This window comes from Scyliorhinus canicula, chromosome 14 (assembly GCF_902713615.1).
Source record: "Scyliorhinus canicula chromosome 14, sScyCan1.1, whole genome shotgun sequence".
In the NCBI taxonomy this organism is placed as follows: domain Eukaryota; kingdom Metazoa; phylum Chordata; class Chondrichthyes; order Carcharhiniformes; family Scyliorhinidae; genus Scyliorhinus; species Scyliorhinus canicula.
Genome location: NC_052159.1, coordinates 213,934 through 235,339, shown reverse-complemented (window position 1 = coordinate 235,339; position 21,406 = coordinate 213,934). Strand labels below are relative to the sequence as shown.

Here is a 21,406-nt window from a genome sequence, read left to right as displayed (position 1 = left end):
AACCCCCCCCCCCCACACACCTTCCTACTGACACCCCCCCCCACACACTCTTACCTTAAGGCCAAAGCTCCTCTCCAATGTTCAGTGGCCCCACCTTCCTTCCACTCCATGGCCACCTCAGAAAGTCTATCGCCTCTTCCAGCCAGTCACAATAACAATCCTGTTACTGACGTGTCATCCACAAGCGGACTGGGTACAAAACTCCAAACCTCAGCCCCTTCTTGTAGAGGGCGGCCTTTTCCCAGTTGAACCAGGCTCTCGTCGTGGCCAATTCTGCCCCTTGGCCCTGGCCCCCAGGCAGCTCACTCCCCTCCCAGCAGCAGCTTTGTCTGTCTTCAGTCTCCTCGATCCTATGTATGCTTCCTTTTTCCTCTTAGCTAGTCTCACAATTCCACCCGTCATCCATGGTTCCCTAATCTTGCCATTTCTATCTCTCATTTTCACAGGGACATGTCTGTCCTGCACTCTAATCAACCTTGTCTTAAAAGCCTCCCACATTTCAAATGTGGATTTACCCTTAAACAGCTGCTCCCAATCCACATTCCCTAGCTCCTGCCGAATTTTGGTATAGTTGGCCTTTCCCCAATTTAGCACTCTTCCTTTAGGACCACTCTCGTCTTTGTCCATGAGTATTCTAAAACTTATGGAATTGTGATCGCTATTCCCAAAGTAATCACCGACTGAAACATCAACCACCTGGCCGGGATCATTCCCCAATACCAGGTCCAGTATGGCCCCTTTCCCGAGTTGGACTATTTACATACTGCTCTAAAAAACTCTCCTGGATGCTCCTTACAAACTCTGCTCCATCTACACCTCTGAGTGTATCCCAGTCAATGTTGGCAAATTTAAAATCTCCGATCGCCACCACCCTGTTGCTCCTACATCTTTCCATAATCTGTTTACATATTTGTACCTCTATCTCACGCTCACTGTTGGGAGGTCTGTAGTACAGTCCCCAACATTGTTACCGCACCCTTCCTATTTCTGAGCTCTGCCCATATCACCTCACTGCTCGAATCCTCCATCAGTGCCCTCCTTAATCACAGCTGTGATATCCTCTCTGACCAGCAATGCTACTCCTCCCCCCATTTTACCTCCCTCTCTATCCCGCCTGAAGCATCGATATCCTGCGATATTCAGTTGCCAGTCTTGCCCTTCCCTCAAACAAGTCTCAGTAATAAGCAATAACATCATATTCCCAGGTACTAATCCAAGCCCTAAGTTCATCTGCCTCACCTGCTACACTTCTCGCATTAAAACAAATGCACCTCAGACCACCTGTCCCTTTACGATCATCATCTCTTCCCTGTCTACTCTTCCCCTTAGTCACGCTGACTTCATGATCCTTACAGGCTTTGTTACTACCTCCTTACTGTCCACTAACCCCCTCATTTGGTTCCCATCCCCCTGCCACATTAGTTTAAATGATGTGGAGATAGAACAAGAACAAAGAAAATTACAGCACAGGAACAGGCCCTTCGGCCCTCCCAGCCTGAGCCGATCCAGATCCTTTATCTAAACCTGTTGCCTATTTTCCAAGGATCTACCTCTCTCTGTTCCCCACCCGTTCATATACCTGTCTAGATGCATCTTAAATGATGCTATCGTGCCCACCTCTACCACCTCCACTGGCAAAGCGTTCCAGGCACCCACCACCCTCTGCATAAAAAACTTTCCACGCACATCTCCCTTAAACTTTTCCCCTCTCACCTTGAAATTGTGACCCCTTGTAATTGACACCCCCAATCTTCGAAAAAGCTTGTTGCTATCCACCCTGTCCATATCTCTCATAATTTTGTAGACCTCAATCAGGTCCCCCCTCAACCTCCGTCTTTCCAACGAAAACAATCCTAATCTACTCAACCTTTCTTCATAGCTAGCACCCTCCATACCAGGCAACATCCTGGTGAACCTCCTCTGCACCCTCTCTAAATCATCCACATTCTTCTGGTAATGTGGCGACCAGAACTGCACACAGTATTCCAAATGTGGCCTAACCAAAGTCCGATACAACTGTAACATGACCTGCCAACTCTTGTACTCAATACCCCGTCCGATGAAGGCAAGCATGCTGTATGCCTTCTTGACCACTCTATCAACCTGCGTTGCCACCTTCAGGGTACAATGGACCTGAACTCCCAGATCTCTCTATACATCAATTTTCCCCAGTACTCTTCCAGTGACCATATAGTCTGCTCTTGAGTTAGATCTACCAAAAGCATCACCTCGCATTTGCCTGGATTGAACTCCATCTGCCATTTCTCTGCCCAACTCTCCAATCTATCTATATTTTGCTGTATTCTCTGACAGTCCGCCTCACTATCTGCAACTCCACCAATCTTAGTATCATCTGCAAACTTGCTAATCAGACCACCTATACCTTCATCCAGATCATTTATGTATATCATAAATAACAGTGGTCCGAGCACGGATCCCTGTGGAACACCACTAGTCACCTTTCTCCATTTTGAGACATTCCCTTCCACCACTACTCTCTGTCTCCTGTTGCCCAGCCAGTTCTTTATCCATCTAGCTAGTACACCCTGAACCCCATACGATTTCACTTTTACCATCAACCTGCCATGGGAAACTTTATCAAATGCTTTACTGAAGTCCATGTATATGACATCGACAGCCCTTCCCTCATCAATTAACTTTGTCACTTCCTCAAAGAATTCTATTAGGTTTGTAAGGCACGACCTTCCCTGCACAAAACCATGCTGCCTATCACTGATAAGTCTATTTTATTCCAGATGTGAATAGATCCTATCCCTCAGTATCTTCTCCAACAGTTTGCCTACCACTGACGTCAAGCTCACATGTCTATAATTCCCTGGATTATCCCTGCTACCCTTCTTAAACAAAGGGACAACATTAGCAATTCTCCAGTCCTCCGGGACCTCACCTGTGCTCAAGGATATGCAAAGATATCTGTTAAGGCCCCAGCTATTTCGTCCCTCGCTTCCCTCAGTAACCTGGGATAGATCCCATCCGGACCTGGGGACTTGTCCACCTTAATGCCTTTTAGAATACCCAAAACCTCCCCCTTCCTTATGCCGACATGACCTAGAGTATTTATACATCCATCCCTAGTCTCAACATCCGTCTTGTCCCTCTCCTTTGTGAATACCGATGCAAAGTACTCATTAAGAATCTCACCCATTTCCTCTGAGTCCACGCATAAATTCCCTCTTTTGTCTTTAAGTGGGCCAATCCTTTCTCTGGTTACCCTCTTGCTCCTTGTATACGAATAAAAGGCTTTGGGATTTTCCTTAACCCTGTTAGCCAAAGATATTTCATGACCCCTTTTAGCCCTCTTTATTGCGCGTTTGAGATTTGTCCTACTTTCCCAATATTCCTCCAAAGCTTCATCAGTTTTGAGTTGCCTCGATCCTATGTATGCTTCCTTTTTCATCTTAGCTAGTCTCACAATTCCACCCGTCATCCTTGGTTCCCTAATCTTGCCATTTCTATCCCTCATTTTCACAGGAACATGTCTGTCCTGCACTCTAATCAACCTTTCCTTAAACGACTCCCACATTTCAAATGTGGATTTACCCTTAAACAGCTGCTCCCAATCCACATTCCCTAGCTCCTGCCGAGTTTTGTTATACTTGGCCTTTCCCCAATTTAGCACTCTTCCTTTAGAACCCCTCTTGTCCTTGTCCATGAGTATTCAAAAACTTACGGAATTGTGATCGCTATTCCCAAAGTAATCACCGACTGAAACTTCAACTACTTGGCCGGGATCATTCCCCAATACCAGGTCCAGTATGGCCCCTTCCCGAGTTGGACTATTTACATACTGCTCTAAAAAATTCTCGTGGATGCTCCTTACAAATTCTGCTCCATCTACGCCTCCAACACTACATGAGTCCCATTCAATGTTGGGGAAGTTAAAATCTCCCATCACAACCACCCTATTGCTCCTACATTGTTTTATAATCTGTCTACATATTTGTACCTCTACTTCACGCTCGCTTTTAGGAGGCCTATAGTAAAGTCCCAACAATGTTACTGCAACGCTGTAACAGAGATGCCGGCGTTGGACTGGGGTGAGCACAGTAAGAAGTCTTACAACACCAGGTTAAAGTCCAACAGGTTTGTTTCAAACACTAGCTTTCGGAGCACTGCTCCTTCCACAGGTGAATGTTAGTTTAAACCCTCCCCAACAGTGTTAGCAAAAGCCCCCCCGAGGACATTGGTTCCAGTCCTGCCCAGGTGTAGACCATCCGGTTTGTAATGGTCCCACCGCCCCCAGAACCGGTTCCAATGTCCCAATAATCTGAACCCCTCCCTCCTGCACCATCTCTCAAGCCACGCATTCATCCTGCTTATTCTTTCATTTCTACTCTGACTGTCCCGTGGCACTGGTAGCAATCCTGAGATTACTACCTCTGAGGTCCAACTTTTTAATTTGGCTCCTAACTTCCTAAATTCTGATTGTAGGACCTCATCCCGTTTTTTACCTATATCGTTGGTGTCTATATGCACCACGACAACTGGCTGTTCACCCTCCCCCTTCAGAATGTCCTGCAGCCGCTCTGAGACATCCCTGACCCGAGCACCTGGGAGGCAACATACCATTCGGGAGTCTCGTTTTCGACCACAGAAACGCCTGTCTACTCCCCTTACTAATGGAATCCCCTATTACTATAGCCCTGCCAGTCTTTTTCCCGCCCTTCTGCACGGCAGAGCCAGCCATGATCTCCACAGCATCGTGGATGCTCCAAAGTGAGTCCATCCGCAGCTCCAGAGCCGTCGTGCGGTCTAACAGGAGCTGCAGCTGGACACACTTCCCGCACATGAAGGAGTCAGGGGCATCGGCCGCGTCCCTGAACTCCCACGTTGAGCACGAGGAGCATAACATGGGTCTGGGATCTCCTGCCATTTTTACCCTTTAAGCTTAACTTAGTCCAACTATAATATCAAATCATAGATAAATGAAAAAGGAAAAAAAAAGAAAAATTGTTACCAATCACACGATTTTAAAAATAAATAGAAAAACCTTACCTTACAACACACCTCAGGGAAAAGAAAAACTACTTAGCAGTCACCAGCCAATCACTTACCTGCAGGCTGTGACATCACGGTTCAACTTCTTTCTACTTCTACCTGCCCTCCAGTCTCCCTCTTTATCTTTACTCGGCTGCGATCCTTACACTGATTGTTCTTTTTTGGTTAGAGGAGGAGGTTGGGAGGGAAACACTGAAGAAGTGTTTGGGGTTTAACTGTCACTTGACAAAAGCTCCTCCACAAACCACCTTCTGGATACAGTGACTGCAATATACTGATGCAAATTGTCCCCGCAGCAGCCAATCAGCGGCTCCGCTCTGCTGCCTTCAGCTGGATCACCAGGTCAGCCCAGACAAAACCCCCTCCCAGACCGGGTCCACCCCCACACTGGGTCCACTCCCACATCTGGTCCAGTCCCAGGCCAGGTCCACACCGAGACCAGGTCCACACCCAGACCAGGTCTACTCCCAAACCGGGTCCACTCCCAGACCAGGTCTGCACCCAGACCAAACCAGCTCTCAGACCGGGTCCAAACCAGACCAGGTCCACTTCCAGACCGGCCCCACACCCAGACCAGGTCCACTCCCAGACCAAACCCACTCCCAGACCAGGTCCACACCCAGACCAGGTCCACACCCAGACCAGGTCCAATCCCAGACCAGGTCCAATCCCAGACCAGGTCCACAACCAGACCAGGTCCACACCCAGATCAGCTCCACTCCCAGACCAAACCCATTCCCAGACCGGTCACTCCCAGACCGGGTCCACTCCCAGACCGGTCACCCCCAGACCGGGTCCACACCCAGACCAAACCCATTCCCAGACCGGTCACCCCCAGACCGGGTCCACTCCCAGACCAAACCCATTCCCAGACCGGTCACCCCCAGACCGGGTCCACACCCAGACCAAACCCATTCCCAGACCGGTCACCCCCAGACCGGGTCCACTCCCAGACCGGTCACCCCCAGACCGGGTCCACTCCCAGACCGGTCACTCCCAGACTGGGTCCACCTCTCAAGTCAGATTCCCCAGAATCCTTTGCCAATTCAAGGCCGGTTTCCAGCCCTGAGTCGCTTTGTGGCAGTAATCCAGTGACCAGCAGTGACGTGTGGCACCCACGTTTAACAAGATTTTGTAAGCTCCCCTCGTCATTCGCTCATTTCTCCCCCTGTATTAAACACACAGAGCCGCGGAGAGGTGGGAAAGCAGAAACCAGCCCCAGTAATATTTAATCGTCTCTATCCCAGTATCTGCAGGATCACACTCAAATACCCAATTCCACAAGTTTACCCACAGCTGACTCACTGTGTCACACACGGATTCTCGGCGGATGCAAACGGTGCTAAAATTGAGGGAATGCCGCACTGTCAGAGGGTCAGTACTGAGGGACTGCCGCACTGTCAGAGGGTCAGTACTGAGGGAGTGCCGCACTGTCAGAGGGTCAGTACTGAGGGAGTGCCGCACTGTCAGAGGGTCAGTACTGAGGGAGTGCCGCACTGTCAGAGGGTCAGTACTGAGGGAGTGCTGCACTGTCAGAGGGTCAGTACTGAGGGAGTGCTGCACTGTCAGAGGGTCAGTACTGAGGGAGTGCTGCACTGTCAGAGGGTCAGTACTGAGGGAGTGCCGCACTGTCAGAGGGTCAGTACTGAGGGAGTGCCGCACTGTCAGAGGGTCAGTACTGACCCTCTGGTTCAAGTTTGTGGGTTGTTCTCCATGATGTTTGGCCCACGATTTATTTGTCAGCCCCCAACAGATGAAACAAGATTGGATATTGATTCCATTGCTCTTCCTGGGATCTTGATTTGCACAGAATGGTCTGTTGTCTACACAAAACAGACGCTGTTCTTCAGGGTAATTATTTAATTATCTGCGGATCAATTTGAGATTATTCTCAAGCAAGATGAGGTATAAATTGTCAGTGATTTTATCAGACGGTGTCCATCATTCTGACTAACTGGCTGGGCTCTGAAACAGACAATAATCGGTTCCTTGCTGTCCGCAGGTGATATCTCAGTGAAGAGCTCGTCAGGTCTCGATTATGAAGAAACTCCCAGGTTACGGCTGGTGATTAAAGCAGAATCGCCATCCTCCTTTGTTTTCACGTCTGTCACACTCAACCTCCATGATGTCAACGACAATTTGCCACATTTCCAGCTGCAGAATTATGTGGCCTTTATCTGGGAGGCGCAGGGTTACAACACACCAATCATGCAGGTAAGGAAATGGCTGCATGCTGGGAAATCCGTCATTTGCGGTCACTCGTTCACGTGGACCAAGCTCAGTCTACACTGCCACAGCTGGTCAAGACTAGATATCCCCCTAAAATAAATGCTCAACCTGTAATCATATCACGCATTCTACAAGAAACAATAGACCCACTAGAGAGAGCACTGGTCAATAAGAACATAAGAACTAGGAGCAGGAGTAGGCCATCTGGTCCCTCGAGCCTGCTCCGCCATTCAATGAGATCATGGCTGATCTTTTGTGGACTCAGCTCCACTTTCCGGCCCGAACACCATAACCCTTAATCCCTTTATTCTTCAAAAAACTATCTATCTTTACCTTAAAAACATTTAATGAAGGAGCCTCAACTGCTTCACTGGGCAAGGAATTCCATAGATTCACAACCCTTTGGGTGAAGAAGTTCCTCCCTAAACTCAATCCTAAATCTACTTCCCCTTATTTTGAGGCTATGTCCCCTAGTTCTGCTGTCACCCGCCAGTGGAAACAACCTGCCCGCATCTATCCTATCTATTCCCTTCATTATTTTATATGTTTCTATAAGACCCCCCCTCATCCTTCTAAATTCCAACGAGTACAGTCCCAGTCTACTCAACCTCTCCTCATAATCCAACCCCTTCAGCTCTGGGATTAACCTAGTGAATCTCCTCTGCACACCCTCCAGTGCCAGTATGTCCTTTCTCAAGTAAGGAGACCAAAACTGAACACAATACTCCAGGCGTGGCCTCACTAACATCTTATACAATTGCAGCATAACCTCCCTAGTCTTAAACTCCATCCCTCTAGCAATGAAGGACAAAATTCCATTTGCCTTCTTAATCACCTGTTGCACATGTAAACCAACGTTTTGCGACTCATGCACTAGCACACCCAGGTCTCTCTGAACAGCGGCATGCTTTAATATTTTATCATTTAAATAATAATCCCGTTTGCTGTTATTCCTACCAAAATGGATAACCTCACATTTGTCAACATTGTATTCCACCTGCCAGACTCTAGCCCATTCACTTAACCTATCCAAATCCCTCTGCAGACTTCCAGTATCCTCTGCACTTTTCGCTTTACCACTCATCTTAGTGTCATCTGCAAACTTGGACACATTGCCCTTGGCCCCCAACTCCAAATCATCAATGTAAATTGTGAACAATTGTGGGCCCAACACTGATCCCTGAGGAAAACCACTAGCTACTGATTGCCAACCAGAGAAACACCCATTAATCCCCACTCTTTGCTTTCTATTAATTAACCAATCCTCTATCCATGCTATTACTTTACCCTTAATGCCATGCATCTTTATCTTATGCAGCAACCTTTTGTGTGGCACCTTGTCAAAGGCTTTCTGGAAATCCAGATATACCACATCCATTGGCTCCCCAGTATCTACCGCACTGGTAATGTCCTCAAAAAAATCCACTAAATTAGTTAGGCATGACCTGTCCTTTATGAACCCATGCACCGTCTGCCCAATGCGACAATTTCTATCCAGATGCCTCGCTATTTCTTCCTTGATGATAGATTCCAGCATCTTCCCTACTACCGAAGTTAAGCTCACCAGCCTATAATTACCCGCTGTCTGCCTACCTCCTTTTTTAAACAGTGGTGTCACGTTTGCTAATTTCCAATCTGCCGGGACCACCCCAGAGTCTAGTGAATTTCGGTAAATTATCACTAGTGCATCTAAAATTTCCCTAGCCATCTCTTTTAGCACTCTGGGATGCTTTCCATCAGGGCCAGGAGACTTGTCTACCTTTAGCCCCATTAGCTTGCCCATCACTACCTCCTTAGTGATAACAATCCTCTGAAGATCTTTATCTATCATAGCCTCATTTCTATCAGTCGCTGGCATGTTATTTGTGTCTTCCACTGTGAAGACCGACCCAAAAACCTGTTCAGTTCCTCAGCCATTTCCTCATCTCCCATTATTAAATGGGCAGGTTTCACCCTCAGGGAGATATCTGTACACTGACTGGTGTCTCTCAGTCCCCTCTCTCTCTCAGGGAGATATCTGTACACTGACTGGTGTCTCTCAGTCCCCTCTCTCTCTCAGGGAGATATCTGTACACTGACTGGTGTCTCTCAGTTCCCTCTCTCTCTCAGGGAGATATCTGTACACTGACTGGTGTCTCTCAGTCCCCTCTCTCTCTCAGGGAGATATCTGTACACTGACTGGTGTCTCTCAGTCCCCTCTCTCTCTCAGGGAGATATCTGTACACTGACTGGTGTCTCTCAGCCCCCTCTCTCTCAGGGAGATATCTGTACTCTGACTGGTGTCTCTCAGTCCTCCCTCTCAGGGAGATAGCCGTACACTGATTGGTGTCTCTCAGTTCCCTCTCTCTCTCAGGGAGATATCTGTACACTGACTGGTGTCTCTCAGTCCCCTCTCTCTCTCAGGGAGATATCTGTACACTGACTGGTGTCCCTCAGTCCCCCCCCCCCTCTCTCTCAGGGGGATATCTGTACACTGACTGGTGTCTCTCAGTCCTCTCTCTCAGGGAGATATCTGTACACTGACTGGTGTCTCTCAGTCCCCTCTCTCTCTCAGGGAGATATCTGTACACTGACTGGTGTCTCTCAGTCCCCTCTCCCTCAGGGAGATATCTGTACTCTGACTGGTGTCTCTCAGTCCCCTCTCTCTCTCAGGGAGATATCTGTACACTGACTGGTGTCCCTCAGTCCCCCCCCCCCCCCCCTCTCTCTCAGGGGGATATCTGTACACTGACTGGTGTCTCTCAGTCCTCTCTCTCAGGGAGATATCTGTACACTGACTGGTGTCTCTCAGTCCCCTCTCTCTCTCAGGGAGATATCTGTACACTGACTGGTGTCTCTCAGTCCCCTCTCCCTCAGGGAGATATCCGTACACTGATTGGTGTCTCTCAGTTCCCTCTCTCTCTCAGGGAGATATCTGTACACTGACTGGTGTCTCTCAGTCCCCTCTCTCTCTCAGGGAGATATCTGTACACTGACTGGTGTCCCTCAGTCCCCCCCCCCTCTCTCTCAGGGGGATATCTGTACACTGACTGGTGTCTCTCAGTCCCTCTCTCTCAGGGAGATATCTGTACACTGACTGGTGTCTCTCAGTCCCCTCTCTCTCTCAGGGAGATATCTGTACACTGACTGGTGTCTCTCAGTCCCCTCTCCCTCAGGGAGATATCTGTACTCTGACTGGTGTCTCTCAGTCCCCTCTCTCTCTCAGGGAGATATCTGTACACTGACTGGTGTCCCTCAGTCCCCCCCCCCCCCCCTCTCTCTCAGGGGGATATCTGTACACTGACTGGTGTCTCTCAGTCCTCTCTCTCAGGGAGATATCTGTACACTGACTGGTGTCTCTCAGTCCCCTCTCTCTCTCAGGGAGATATCTGTACACTGACTGGTGTCTCTCAGTCCCCTCTCCCTCAGGGAGATATCTGTACTCTGACTGGTGTCTCTCAGTCCCCTCTTTCTCTCAGGGAGATATCTGTACACTGACTGGTGTCTCTCAGTCCCCTCTCTCTCTCAGGGAGATATCTGTACACTGACTGGTGTCTCTCAGTCCCCTCTCTCTCAGGGAGATATCTATACACTGACTGGTGTCTCTCAGTTCCCTCTCTCTCTCAGGGAGATCTGTACACTGACTGGTGTCTCTCAGTCCCCTCTCTCTCTCAGGGAGATATCTGTACAGTGACTGGTGTCTCTCAGTCCCCTCTCTCTCTCAGGGAGATATCTGTACACTGACTGGTGTCTCTCAGTCCCCTCTTTCTCTCAGGGAGATATCTGTACACTGACTGGTGTCTCTCAGTCCCCCCTCTCTCTCTCAGGGAGATATCTGTACACTGACTGGTGTCTCTCAGTCCCCTCTCTCTCTAAGGGAGATATCTGTACACTGACTGGTGTCTCTCAGTCCCCTCTCTCTCAGGGAGTTATCTGTACACTGACTGGTGTCTCTCAGTCCCCTCTCTCTCTCAGGGAGATCTCTGTACACTGACTGGTGTCTCTCAGTCCCCTCTCTCTCTCAGGGAGATATCTGTACACTGACTGGTGTCTCTCAGTCCCCTCTCTCTCTCTCAGGGAGATATCTGTACACTGACTGGTGTCTCTCAGTCCCCTCTCTCTCAGGGAGATATCTGTACACTGACTGGTGTCTCTCAGTCCCCTCTCTCTCAGGGAGATATCTGTACACTGACTGGTGTCTCTCAGTCCCCCCTCTCTCTCTCAGGGAGATATCTGTACACTGACTGGTGTCTCTCAGTCCCCTCTCTCTCTCAGGGAGATATCTGTACACTGACTGGTGTCCCTCAGTCCCCCCCCCCTCTCTCAGGGGGATATCTGTACACTGACTGGTGTCTCTCAGTCCCCTCTCTCTCTAAGAGAGATATCTGTACACTGACTGGTGTCTCTCAGTCCCCTCTCCCTCAGGGAGATATCTGTACTCTGACTGGTGTCTCTCAGTCCCCTCTCTCTCTCTGGGAGATATCTGTACACTGACTGGTGTCTCTCAGTCCCCTCTCTCTCTCAGAGAGATATCTGTACACTGACTGGTGTCTCTCAGTCCCCTCTCTCTCTCAGGGAGATCTGTACACTGACTGGTGCCTCTCAGTCCCCTCTCTCTCAGGGAGATATCTGTACACTGAGTGGTGTCTCTCAGTCCCCCCTCTCTCTCAGGGAGATATCTGTACACTGACTGGTGTCTCTCAGTCCCCTCTCTCTCAGGGAGATATCTGTACACTGACTGGTGTCTCTCAGTCCCCTCTCTCTCTCTCAGGGAGATATCTGTACACTGACTGGTGTCTCTCAGTCCTCTCTCTCAGGGAGATATCTGTACACTGACTGGTGTCTCTCAGTCCCCTCTCTCTCTCAGGGAGATATCTGTACACTGACTGGTGTCTCTCAGTCCTCTCTCTCAGGGAGATATCTGTACACTGACTGGTGTCTCTCAGTCCCCTCTCTCTCTCAGGGAGATATCTGTACACTGACTGGTGTCACTCAGTCCCCTCTCTCTCTCAGGGAGATATCTGTACACTCACTGGTGTCTCTCAGTCCCCTCTCTCACAGGGAGATATCTGTACACTGACTGGTGTCTCTCAGTCCCTCTCTCTCTCAGGGAGATATCTGTACACTGACTGGTGTCTCTCAGTCCCCTCTCTCTCTCAGGGAGATATCTGTACACTGACTGGTGTCTCTCAGTCCCCTCTCTCTATCAGGGAGATATCTGTACACTGACTGGTGTCTCTCAGTCCCCCCTCTCTCTCTCTCAGGGAGATATCTGTACACTGACTGGTGTCTCTCAGTCCCCTCTCTCTCAGGGAGATATCTGTACACTGACTGGTGCCTCTCAGTCCCCTCTCTCTCTATGGGAGATATCTGTACTCTGACTGGTGTCTCTCAGTCCCCTCTCTCTCTCAGGGAGATATCTGTACACTCACTGGTGTCTCTCAGTCCCCTCTCTCTCAGGGAGATATCTGTACACTGACTGGTGTCTCTCAGTCCCCTCTCTCACAGGGAGATATCTGTACACTGACTGGTGTCTCTCAGTCCCCTCTCTCTCAGGGAGATATCTGTACACTGACTGGTGCCTCTCAGTCCCCTCTCTCTCTGTGGGAGATATCTGTACTCTGACTGGTGTCTCTCAGTCCCCTCTCTCTCAGGGAGATATCTGTACACTGACTGGTGCCTCTCAGTCCCCTCTCTCTCTGTGGGAGATATCTGTACTCTGACTGGTGTCTCTCAGTCCCCTCTCTCTCAGGGAGATATCTGTACACTGACTGGTGTCTCTCAGTCCTCTCTCTCTCAGGGAGATATCTGTACACTGACTGGTGTCTCTCAGTCCCCTCTCTCTCTCTCAGGGAGATATCTGTACACTGACTGGTGTCTCTCAGTCCCCTCTCTCTCTCAGGGAGATATCTGTACACTGACTGGTGTCTCTCAGTCCCCTCTCTCTCAGGGAGATATCTATACACTGACTGGTGTCTCTCAGTCCCCTCTCTCTCTCAGGGAGATATCTGTACACTGACTGGTGTCTCTCAGTCCCCTCTCTCTCTCAGGGAGATACCTGTACAGTGACTGGTGTCTCTCAGTCCCCTCTCTCTCTCAGGGAGATATCTGTACACTGACTGGTGTCTCTCAGTCCCCCCTCTCTCTCAGGGAGATATCTGTACACTGACTGGTGTCTCTCAGTCACCCCTCTCTCTCAGGGAGATATCTGTACACTGACTGGTGTCTCTCAGTCCCCTCTCTCTCTCAGGGAGATATCTGTACACTGACTGGTGTCTCTCAGTCCCCTCTCTCTCAGGGAGATATCTGTACACTGACTGGTGTCTCTCAGTCCCCTCTCTCTCTCAGGGAGATCTCTGTACACTGACTGGTGTCTCTCAGTCCCCTCTCTCAGGGAGATATCTGTACACTGACTGGTGTCTCTCAGTCCCCTCTCTCTCTCTCAGGGAGATATCTGTACACTGACTGGTGTCTCTCAGTCCCCTCTCTCTCAGGGAGATATCTGTACACTGACTGGTGTCTCTCCGTCACCTCTCTCAGGGAGATATCTGTACACTGACTGGTGTCTCTCAGTCCCCTCTCTCTCAGGGAGATATCTGTACACTGACTGGTGTCTCTCAGTCCCCTCTCTCTCTCAGGGAGATATCTGTACACTGACTGGTGTCTCTCAGTCCCCTCTCTCTCAGGGAGTTATCTGTACACTGACTGGTGTCTCTCAGTCCCCTCTCTCTCTCAGGGAGATCTCTGTACACTGACTGGTGTCTCTCAGTCCCCTCTCTCAGGGAGATATCTGTACACTGACTGGTGTCTCTCAGTCCCCTCTCTCTCTCTCAGGGAGATATCTGTACACTGACTGGTGTCTCTCAGTCCCCCCTCCTCTCAGGGAGATATCTGTACAGTGACTGGTGTCTCTCAGTCCTCTCTCTCAGGGAGATATCTGTACACTGACTGGTGTCTCTCCGTCACCTCTCTCAGGGAGATATCTGTACACTGACTGGTGTCTCTCAGTCCCCTCTCTCTCAGGGAGATATCTGTACACTGACTGGTGTCTCTCCGTCACCTCTCTCAGGGAGATATCTGTACACTGACTTGTGTCTCTCAGTCCCCTCTCTCTCAGGGAGATATCTGTACACTGACTGGTGTCTCTCAGTCCCCTCTCTCTCAGGGAGATATCTGTACACTGACTGGTGTCTCTCAGTCCCCTCTCTCTCTCAGGGAGATATCTGTACACTGACTGAGTCTCTCCGTCACCTCTCTCTTCGAGGGTAGTGAATCTGTGGAATTCTTTACCACAGGGCTGTCGAGGCTGGGTCATTAAGTGTGTTCAAGGCAAGACACATTTTGAATCAGTAAGAGAATCAAGGGTTATGGGGAAAAGGCAAGCAAGTGGAATTAATGATTCTCAGGTCAGCCATGACCTTGTTGAATGGCAGAGCAGTCTCGATGGGCCGAATGGCCAGTTTATGCTCCTGTGACTTGTGTAATGTTTCTGTCCTGTTCTGTCTGAATCATTTGTTGTTTCTGTCCCTCAGGTTTTGGCAAATGATTTGGACCAAGGGCAAAATGGCCAAGTGACTTATTCCATCGCAGCTTCTTCCCAGAGTGACCTCTTCAGAATCAACCCATTGACGGGAGATATCAGCACAGCGGCCATCATGGACCGTGAGATCTGGCCCAAGACTCAGTAAGTACTAACCACGCTGGGTACTGAACGCACCCCTTACTGACCGCACCCCTTACTGACCACACCCCTTACTGACCGCACCCCTTACTGACCGCACCCCTTACTGACCGCACCCCTTACTGACCGCACCCCTTACTGACCACACCCCTTAATGACCACACCCCTTACTGACCGCACCCCTTACTGACCGCACCCCTTACTGACCGCACCCCTTACTGACCACACCCCTTACTGACCACACCCCTTACTGACCGCACCCCTTACTGACCACACCCCTTACTGACCGCACCCCTTACTGACCACACCCCTTACTGACCGCACCCCTTACTGACCGCACCCCTTACTGACCACACCCCTTACTGACCGCACCCCTTACTGACCACACCCCTTACTGACCACACCCCTTAATGACCACACCCCTTAATGACCACACCCCTTACTGACCGCACCCCTTACTGACCGCACCCCTTACTGACCGCACCCCTTACTGACCACACCCCTTACTGACCACACCCCTTACTGACCGCACCCCTTACTGACCACACCCCTTACTGACCGCACCCCTTACTGACCGCACCCCTTACTGACCACACCCCTTACTGACCGCACCCCTTACTGACCACACCCCTTACTGACCTCACCCCTTACTGACCGCACCCCTTACTGACCACACCCCTTACTGACCGCACCCCTTACTGACCACACCCCTTACTGACCACACCCCTTACTGACCGCACCCCTTACTGACCACACCCCTTACTGACCACACCCCTTACTGACCACACCCTTTACTGACCACACCCCTTACTGACCACACCCCTTACTGACCGCACCCCTTACTGACCACACCCCTTACTGACCACACCCCTTACTGACCGCACCCCTTACTGACCACACCCCTTACTGACCGCACCCCTTACTGACCGCACCCCTTACTGACCACACCCCTTACTGACCACACCCCTTACTGACCACACCCCTTACTGACCACACCCCTTACTGACCACACCCCTTACTGACCACACCCCTTACTGACCGCACCCCTTACTGACCACACCCCTTACTGACCACACCCCTTACTGACCACACCCCTTACTGACCACACCCCTTACTGACCGCTACCCCTTACTGACCGCACCCTTTACTGACCACACCCCCTACTGACCGCTACCCCTTACTGACCACACCCTTTACTGACCACACCCCCTACTGACCACACCCCTTACTGACCACACCCCTTACTGACCACACCCCTTACTGACCGCACCCCTTACTGACCGCACCTCTTACTGACCACACCCCTTACTGACCACACCCCTTATTGACCGCACCCCTTACTGACCACACCCCTTAGTGACCACACCCCTTACTGACCACACCTCTTACTGACCACACCCCTTACTGACCACACCCCTTACTGACCGCACCCCTTAATGTCCGCACCCCTTACTGACTACACCCCTTACTGACCACACCCCTTACTGACCACACCCCTTACTGATCGCACCCCTTAATGACCGCACCCCTTACTGACCACACCCCTTACTGACCACACCCCTTACTGACCACACCCCTTACTTACCGCACCCCTTACTGACCACACCCCTTACTGACCGCACCCCTTACTGACCGCACCCCTTACTGACCACACCCCTTACTGACCGCACCCCTTACTGACCGCACCCCTTACTGACCACACCTCTTACTGACCACACCCCTTACTGACCGCACCCCTTACTGACCGCACCCCTTACTGACCACACCCCTTACTGACCGCACCCCTTACTGACCGCACCCCTTACTGACCACGCCCCTTTCTGACCACACCCCTTACTGACCACACCCCTTACTGACCACACCCCTTACTGACCACACCCCTTACTGACCGCACCCCTTACTGACCGCACCCCTTACTGACCACACCCCTTACTGACCACACCCCTTACTGACCACACCCCTTACTGACCACACCCCTTACTGACCACACCCCTTACTGACCACACCTCTTACTGACCACACCCCTTACTGACCACACCCCTTACTGACCACACCCCTTACTGACCGCACCCCTTACTGACCACACCCCTTACTGACCGCACCCTTACTGACCGCACCCCTTACTGACCGCACCCCTTACTGACCGCACCCCTTACTGACCACACCCCTTACTGACCGCACCTCTTACTGACCACACCCCTTACTGACCGCACCCCTTACTGACCGCACCCCTTACTGACCACGCCCCTTACTGACCGCACCCCTTACTGACCGCACCCCTTACTGACCACACCCCTTACTGACCACACCCCTTACTGACCACACCCCTTACTGACCGCACCCCTTCCTGACCACACCCCTTACTGACCGCACCCCTTACTGACCGCACCCCTTACTGACCGCACCCCTTACTGACCACACCCCTTACTGACCACACCCCTTACTGACCGCACCCCTTACTGACCACACCCCTTACTGACCACACCCCTTACTGACCGCACCCCTTACTGACCGCACCCCTTACTGACCGCACCCCTTACTGACCGCACCCCTTACTGACCACACCCCTTACTGACCACACCCCTTACTGACCGCACCCCTTACTGACCGCACCCCTTACTGACCGCACCCCTTACTGACCACACCCCTTACTGACCACACCCCTTACTGACAACACCCCTTACTGACCACACCCCTTACTGACCGCACCCCTTACTGACCGCACCCCTTACTGACCACACCCCTTACTGACCACACCCCTTACTGACCACACCTCTTACTGACCACACCCCTTACTGACCACACCCCTTACTGACCACACCCCTTACTGACCGCACCTCTTACTGACCACACCCCTTACTGACCACGCCCCTTACTGACCACACCCCTTACTGACCACACCCCTTACTGACCGCACCCCTTACTGACCGCACCCCTTACTGACCACACCCCTTACTGACCGCACCCCTTACTGACCACACCCCTTACTGACCACACCCCTTACTGACCACGCTGGGTACTGACCACACCCCTTACTGACCACACCCCTTACTGACCACACCTCTTACTGACCGCACCCCTTACTGACCGCACCCCTTACTGACCACACCCCTTACTGACCACACCCCTTACTGACCGCACCCCTTACTGACCACACCCCTTACTGACCGCACCCCTTACTGACCACACCCCTTACTGACCGCACCCCTTACTGACCACACCCCTTACTGACCACACCCCTTACTGACCGCACCCCTACTGACCACACCCCTTACTGACCGCACCCCTTACTGACCACACCCCTTACTGACCGCACCCCTTACTGACCGCACCCCTTACTGACCGCACCCCTTACTGACCGCACCCCTTACTGACCGCACCCCTTACTGACCACACCCCTTACTGACCACACCCCTTACTGACCACACCCCTTACTGACCACACCCCTTATTGGCCACACCCATTACTGACCACACCCCTTACTGACCACACCCCTTACTGACCGCACCCCTTACTGACCACACCCCTTACTGACCGCACCCCTTACTGACCGCACCCCTTACTGACCGCACCCCTTACTGACCACACCCCCTACTGACCACGCCCCTTACTGACCGCACCCCTTACTGACCACACCCCTTACTGACCACACCCCTTACTGACCACACCCCTTACTGACCACACCCCTTACTGACCACACCCCTTACTGACCACACCCCTTACTGACCACACCCCTTACTGACCACACCCCTTACTGACCACACCCCTTACTGACCACACCCTTACTGACCACACCCCTTACTGACCACACCCCTTACTGACCACGCTGGGTACTGAATGCACCGCTTACTGACCGCACCCCTTACTGACCGCACCCCTTACTGACCACACCCCTTACTGACCACGCTGGGTACTGAATGCACCGCTTACTGACCACACCCCTTACTGACCACACCTCTTACTGACCGCACCCCTTACTGACCGCACCCCTTACTGACCACACCCCTTACTGACCACACCCCTTACTGACCGCACCCCTTACTGACCACACCCCTTACTGACCACACCCCTTACTGACCGCACCTCTTACTGACCACACCCCTTACTGACCGCACCCCTTACTGACCGCACCCCTACTGACCACACCCCTTACTGACCGCACCCCTTACTGACCACACCCCTTACTGACCGCACCCCTTACTGACCGCACCCCTTACTGACCGCACCCCTTACTGACCGCACCCCTTACTGACCGCACCCCTTACTGACCACACCCCTTACTGACCACACCCCTTACTGACCACACCCCTTACTGACCACACCCCTTATTGGCCACACCCATTACTGACCACACCCCTTACTGACCACACCCCTTACTGACCGCACCCCTTACTGACCACACCCCTTACTGACCGCACCCCTTACTGACCGCACCCCTTACTGACCGCACCCCTTACTGACCACACCCCTTACTGACCACGCCCCTTACTGACCGCACCCCTTACTGACCACACCCCTTACTGACCACACCCCTTACTGACCACACCCCTTACTGACCACACCCCTTACTGACCACACCCCTTACTGACCACACCCCTTACTGACCACACCCCTTACTGACCACACCCCTTACTGACCACACCCCTTACTGACCACACCCCTTACTGACCACACCCCTTACTGACCACGCTGGGTACTGAATGCACCGCTTACTGACCACACCTCTTACTGACCACACCCCTTACTGACCACACCTCTTACTGACCACACCCCTTACTGACCACACCCCTTACTGACCACGCTGGGTACTGAATGCACCCCTTACTGACCGCACCCCTTACTGACCGCACCCCTTACTGACCACACCCCTTACTGACCACACCCCTTACTGACCACGCTGGGTACTGAATGCACCGCTTACTGACCACACCCCTTACTGACCACACCCCTTACTGACCACACCCCTTACTGACCACACCCCTTACTGACCACGCTGGGTACTGAATGCACCCCTTACTGACCGCACCCCTCCCTGACCGCATCCCTGTTCCCTGTTGCCTACTCCCAGCTCCATGCTCCCAGCTCCCTGTCCCGTGCTCCCAGCTCCCTGCTCCCTGTTCCCTGCTCCCTGTTCCCAGCTCCCTGTTCCCTGTTCCCAGCTCCCTGCTCCCTGTTCCCAGCTCCCTGCTCCATGTTCCCTGCTCCCAGCTCCCTGTCCCGTGCTCCCAGCTCCCAGCTTCCTACTCCCTGCTCCTAGCTCCCTTTTCCCTGTTCCCTATTCCCAGCTCCCTGCCTCCTTCTCCCTGCTTTCACTGCTGGTCACTCCACATTCTCTGACTGCTGATTGGCCTATTCTGGCACCATATCAAACGCCTTTTGAAAATACAGATAAATTACATTGACTGCGTCAATGTTGTCTGTTCCCTGCTGTCACCTATTTAAACATTGAACTAGGTTGGTTGTGTTAGATATTCCTTTTTGAAATTGGTGCTGATTTTGTTATTATATTTTGTGATTCTGAACTCTGACTGCAATCTGCCATCGGCGGGCCTTTGGTACGATTCACATTTTGCCATTTTTTGAATGAATTCCTTCCCTCTGATTTCAGATTGCGTTTGACAGCAACGGACAGAGGGACCCCGCGGCTTGTGGGTACAGCCACCCTTACTGTCATCATCCTGGACCTGAATGACAACAGCCCCACCATCCCGTTACCCCGTGTGGTGCGGGTCCCAGAGAGTGAGTCACCATCACTGAAAGTCACACGGCGCATTCACATGCAAACATACAAATATCACGCACAAAAACTCACATTCATGCACTCTCATACAAACTCATCGCATACACACCTTCTCACACTCACCCATACATAGAAACGTACAATGTAGGAGCAGGAGGCCTTTTGGCCCTTCGAGCCTGCTCCCCCATTCATCACCATCATGGCTGACCATCCAACTCAATAGCCTAATCCTGCTTTCTCCCCATAGCCTTTGATCCCATTCTCCCGAAATGTTATATCTAACTGCGTCTTGAAAACATACAATGTTTTGGACTCAACTACTTCCTGTAGTAATGAATTCCACAGAGTCACCACTCTTTGTGTGAAGAAATATCTCCTTATCTCTTGTCCGACCAGAGGGGAGGCCATATTGGATTTAGTACTTGGTAATGAACCAGGGCAGGTGATAGATTTGTTAGTGGGGGAGCATTTTGGAGATAGTGACCACAATTCTGTGACTTTCACTTTATTAATGGAGAGGGATAGGTGCGTGCAACAGGGCAAGGTTTACAATTGGGGGAAGGGTAAATACAATGCTGTCAGACAAGAATTGAAGTGCATAAGTTGGGAACATAGGCTGTCAGGGAAGGACACAAGTGAAATGTGGAACTTGTTGAAGGAACAGGTACTGCGTGTCTTTGATATGTATGTCCCTGTCAGGCAGGGAAGAGATGGTCGAGTGAGGGAACCATGGTTGACAAGAGAGGTTGAATGTCTTG

The 21,406-nt window shown here is 51.5% G+C and overlaps 1 protein-coding gene across 1 annotated transcript in view; it reads left to right on the top strand.

Annotated features, from left to right (window-relative positions):
* Positions 1-21,406, top strand: part of LOC119977762 (protocadherin-16-like) — a 288,909-nt gene that overhangs the window by 241,635 nt on the left and 25,868 nt on the right. The window contains exons 6-8 of the mRNA XM_038818966.1: positions 7,022-7,233; positions 14,760-14,911; positions 20,517-20,667. Coding sequence (XP_038674894.1) covers positions 7,022-7,233; positions 14,760-14,911; positions 20,517-20,667 — 515 coding nt within the window. The remainder of the gene's footprint in view (positions 1-7,021; positions 7,234-14,759; positions 14,912-20,516; positions 20,668-21,406) is intronic.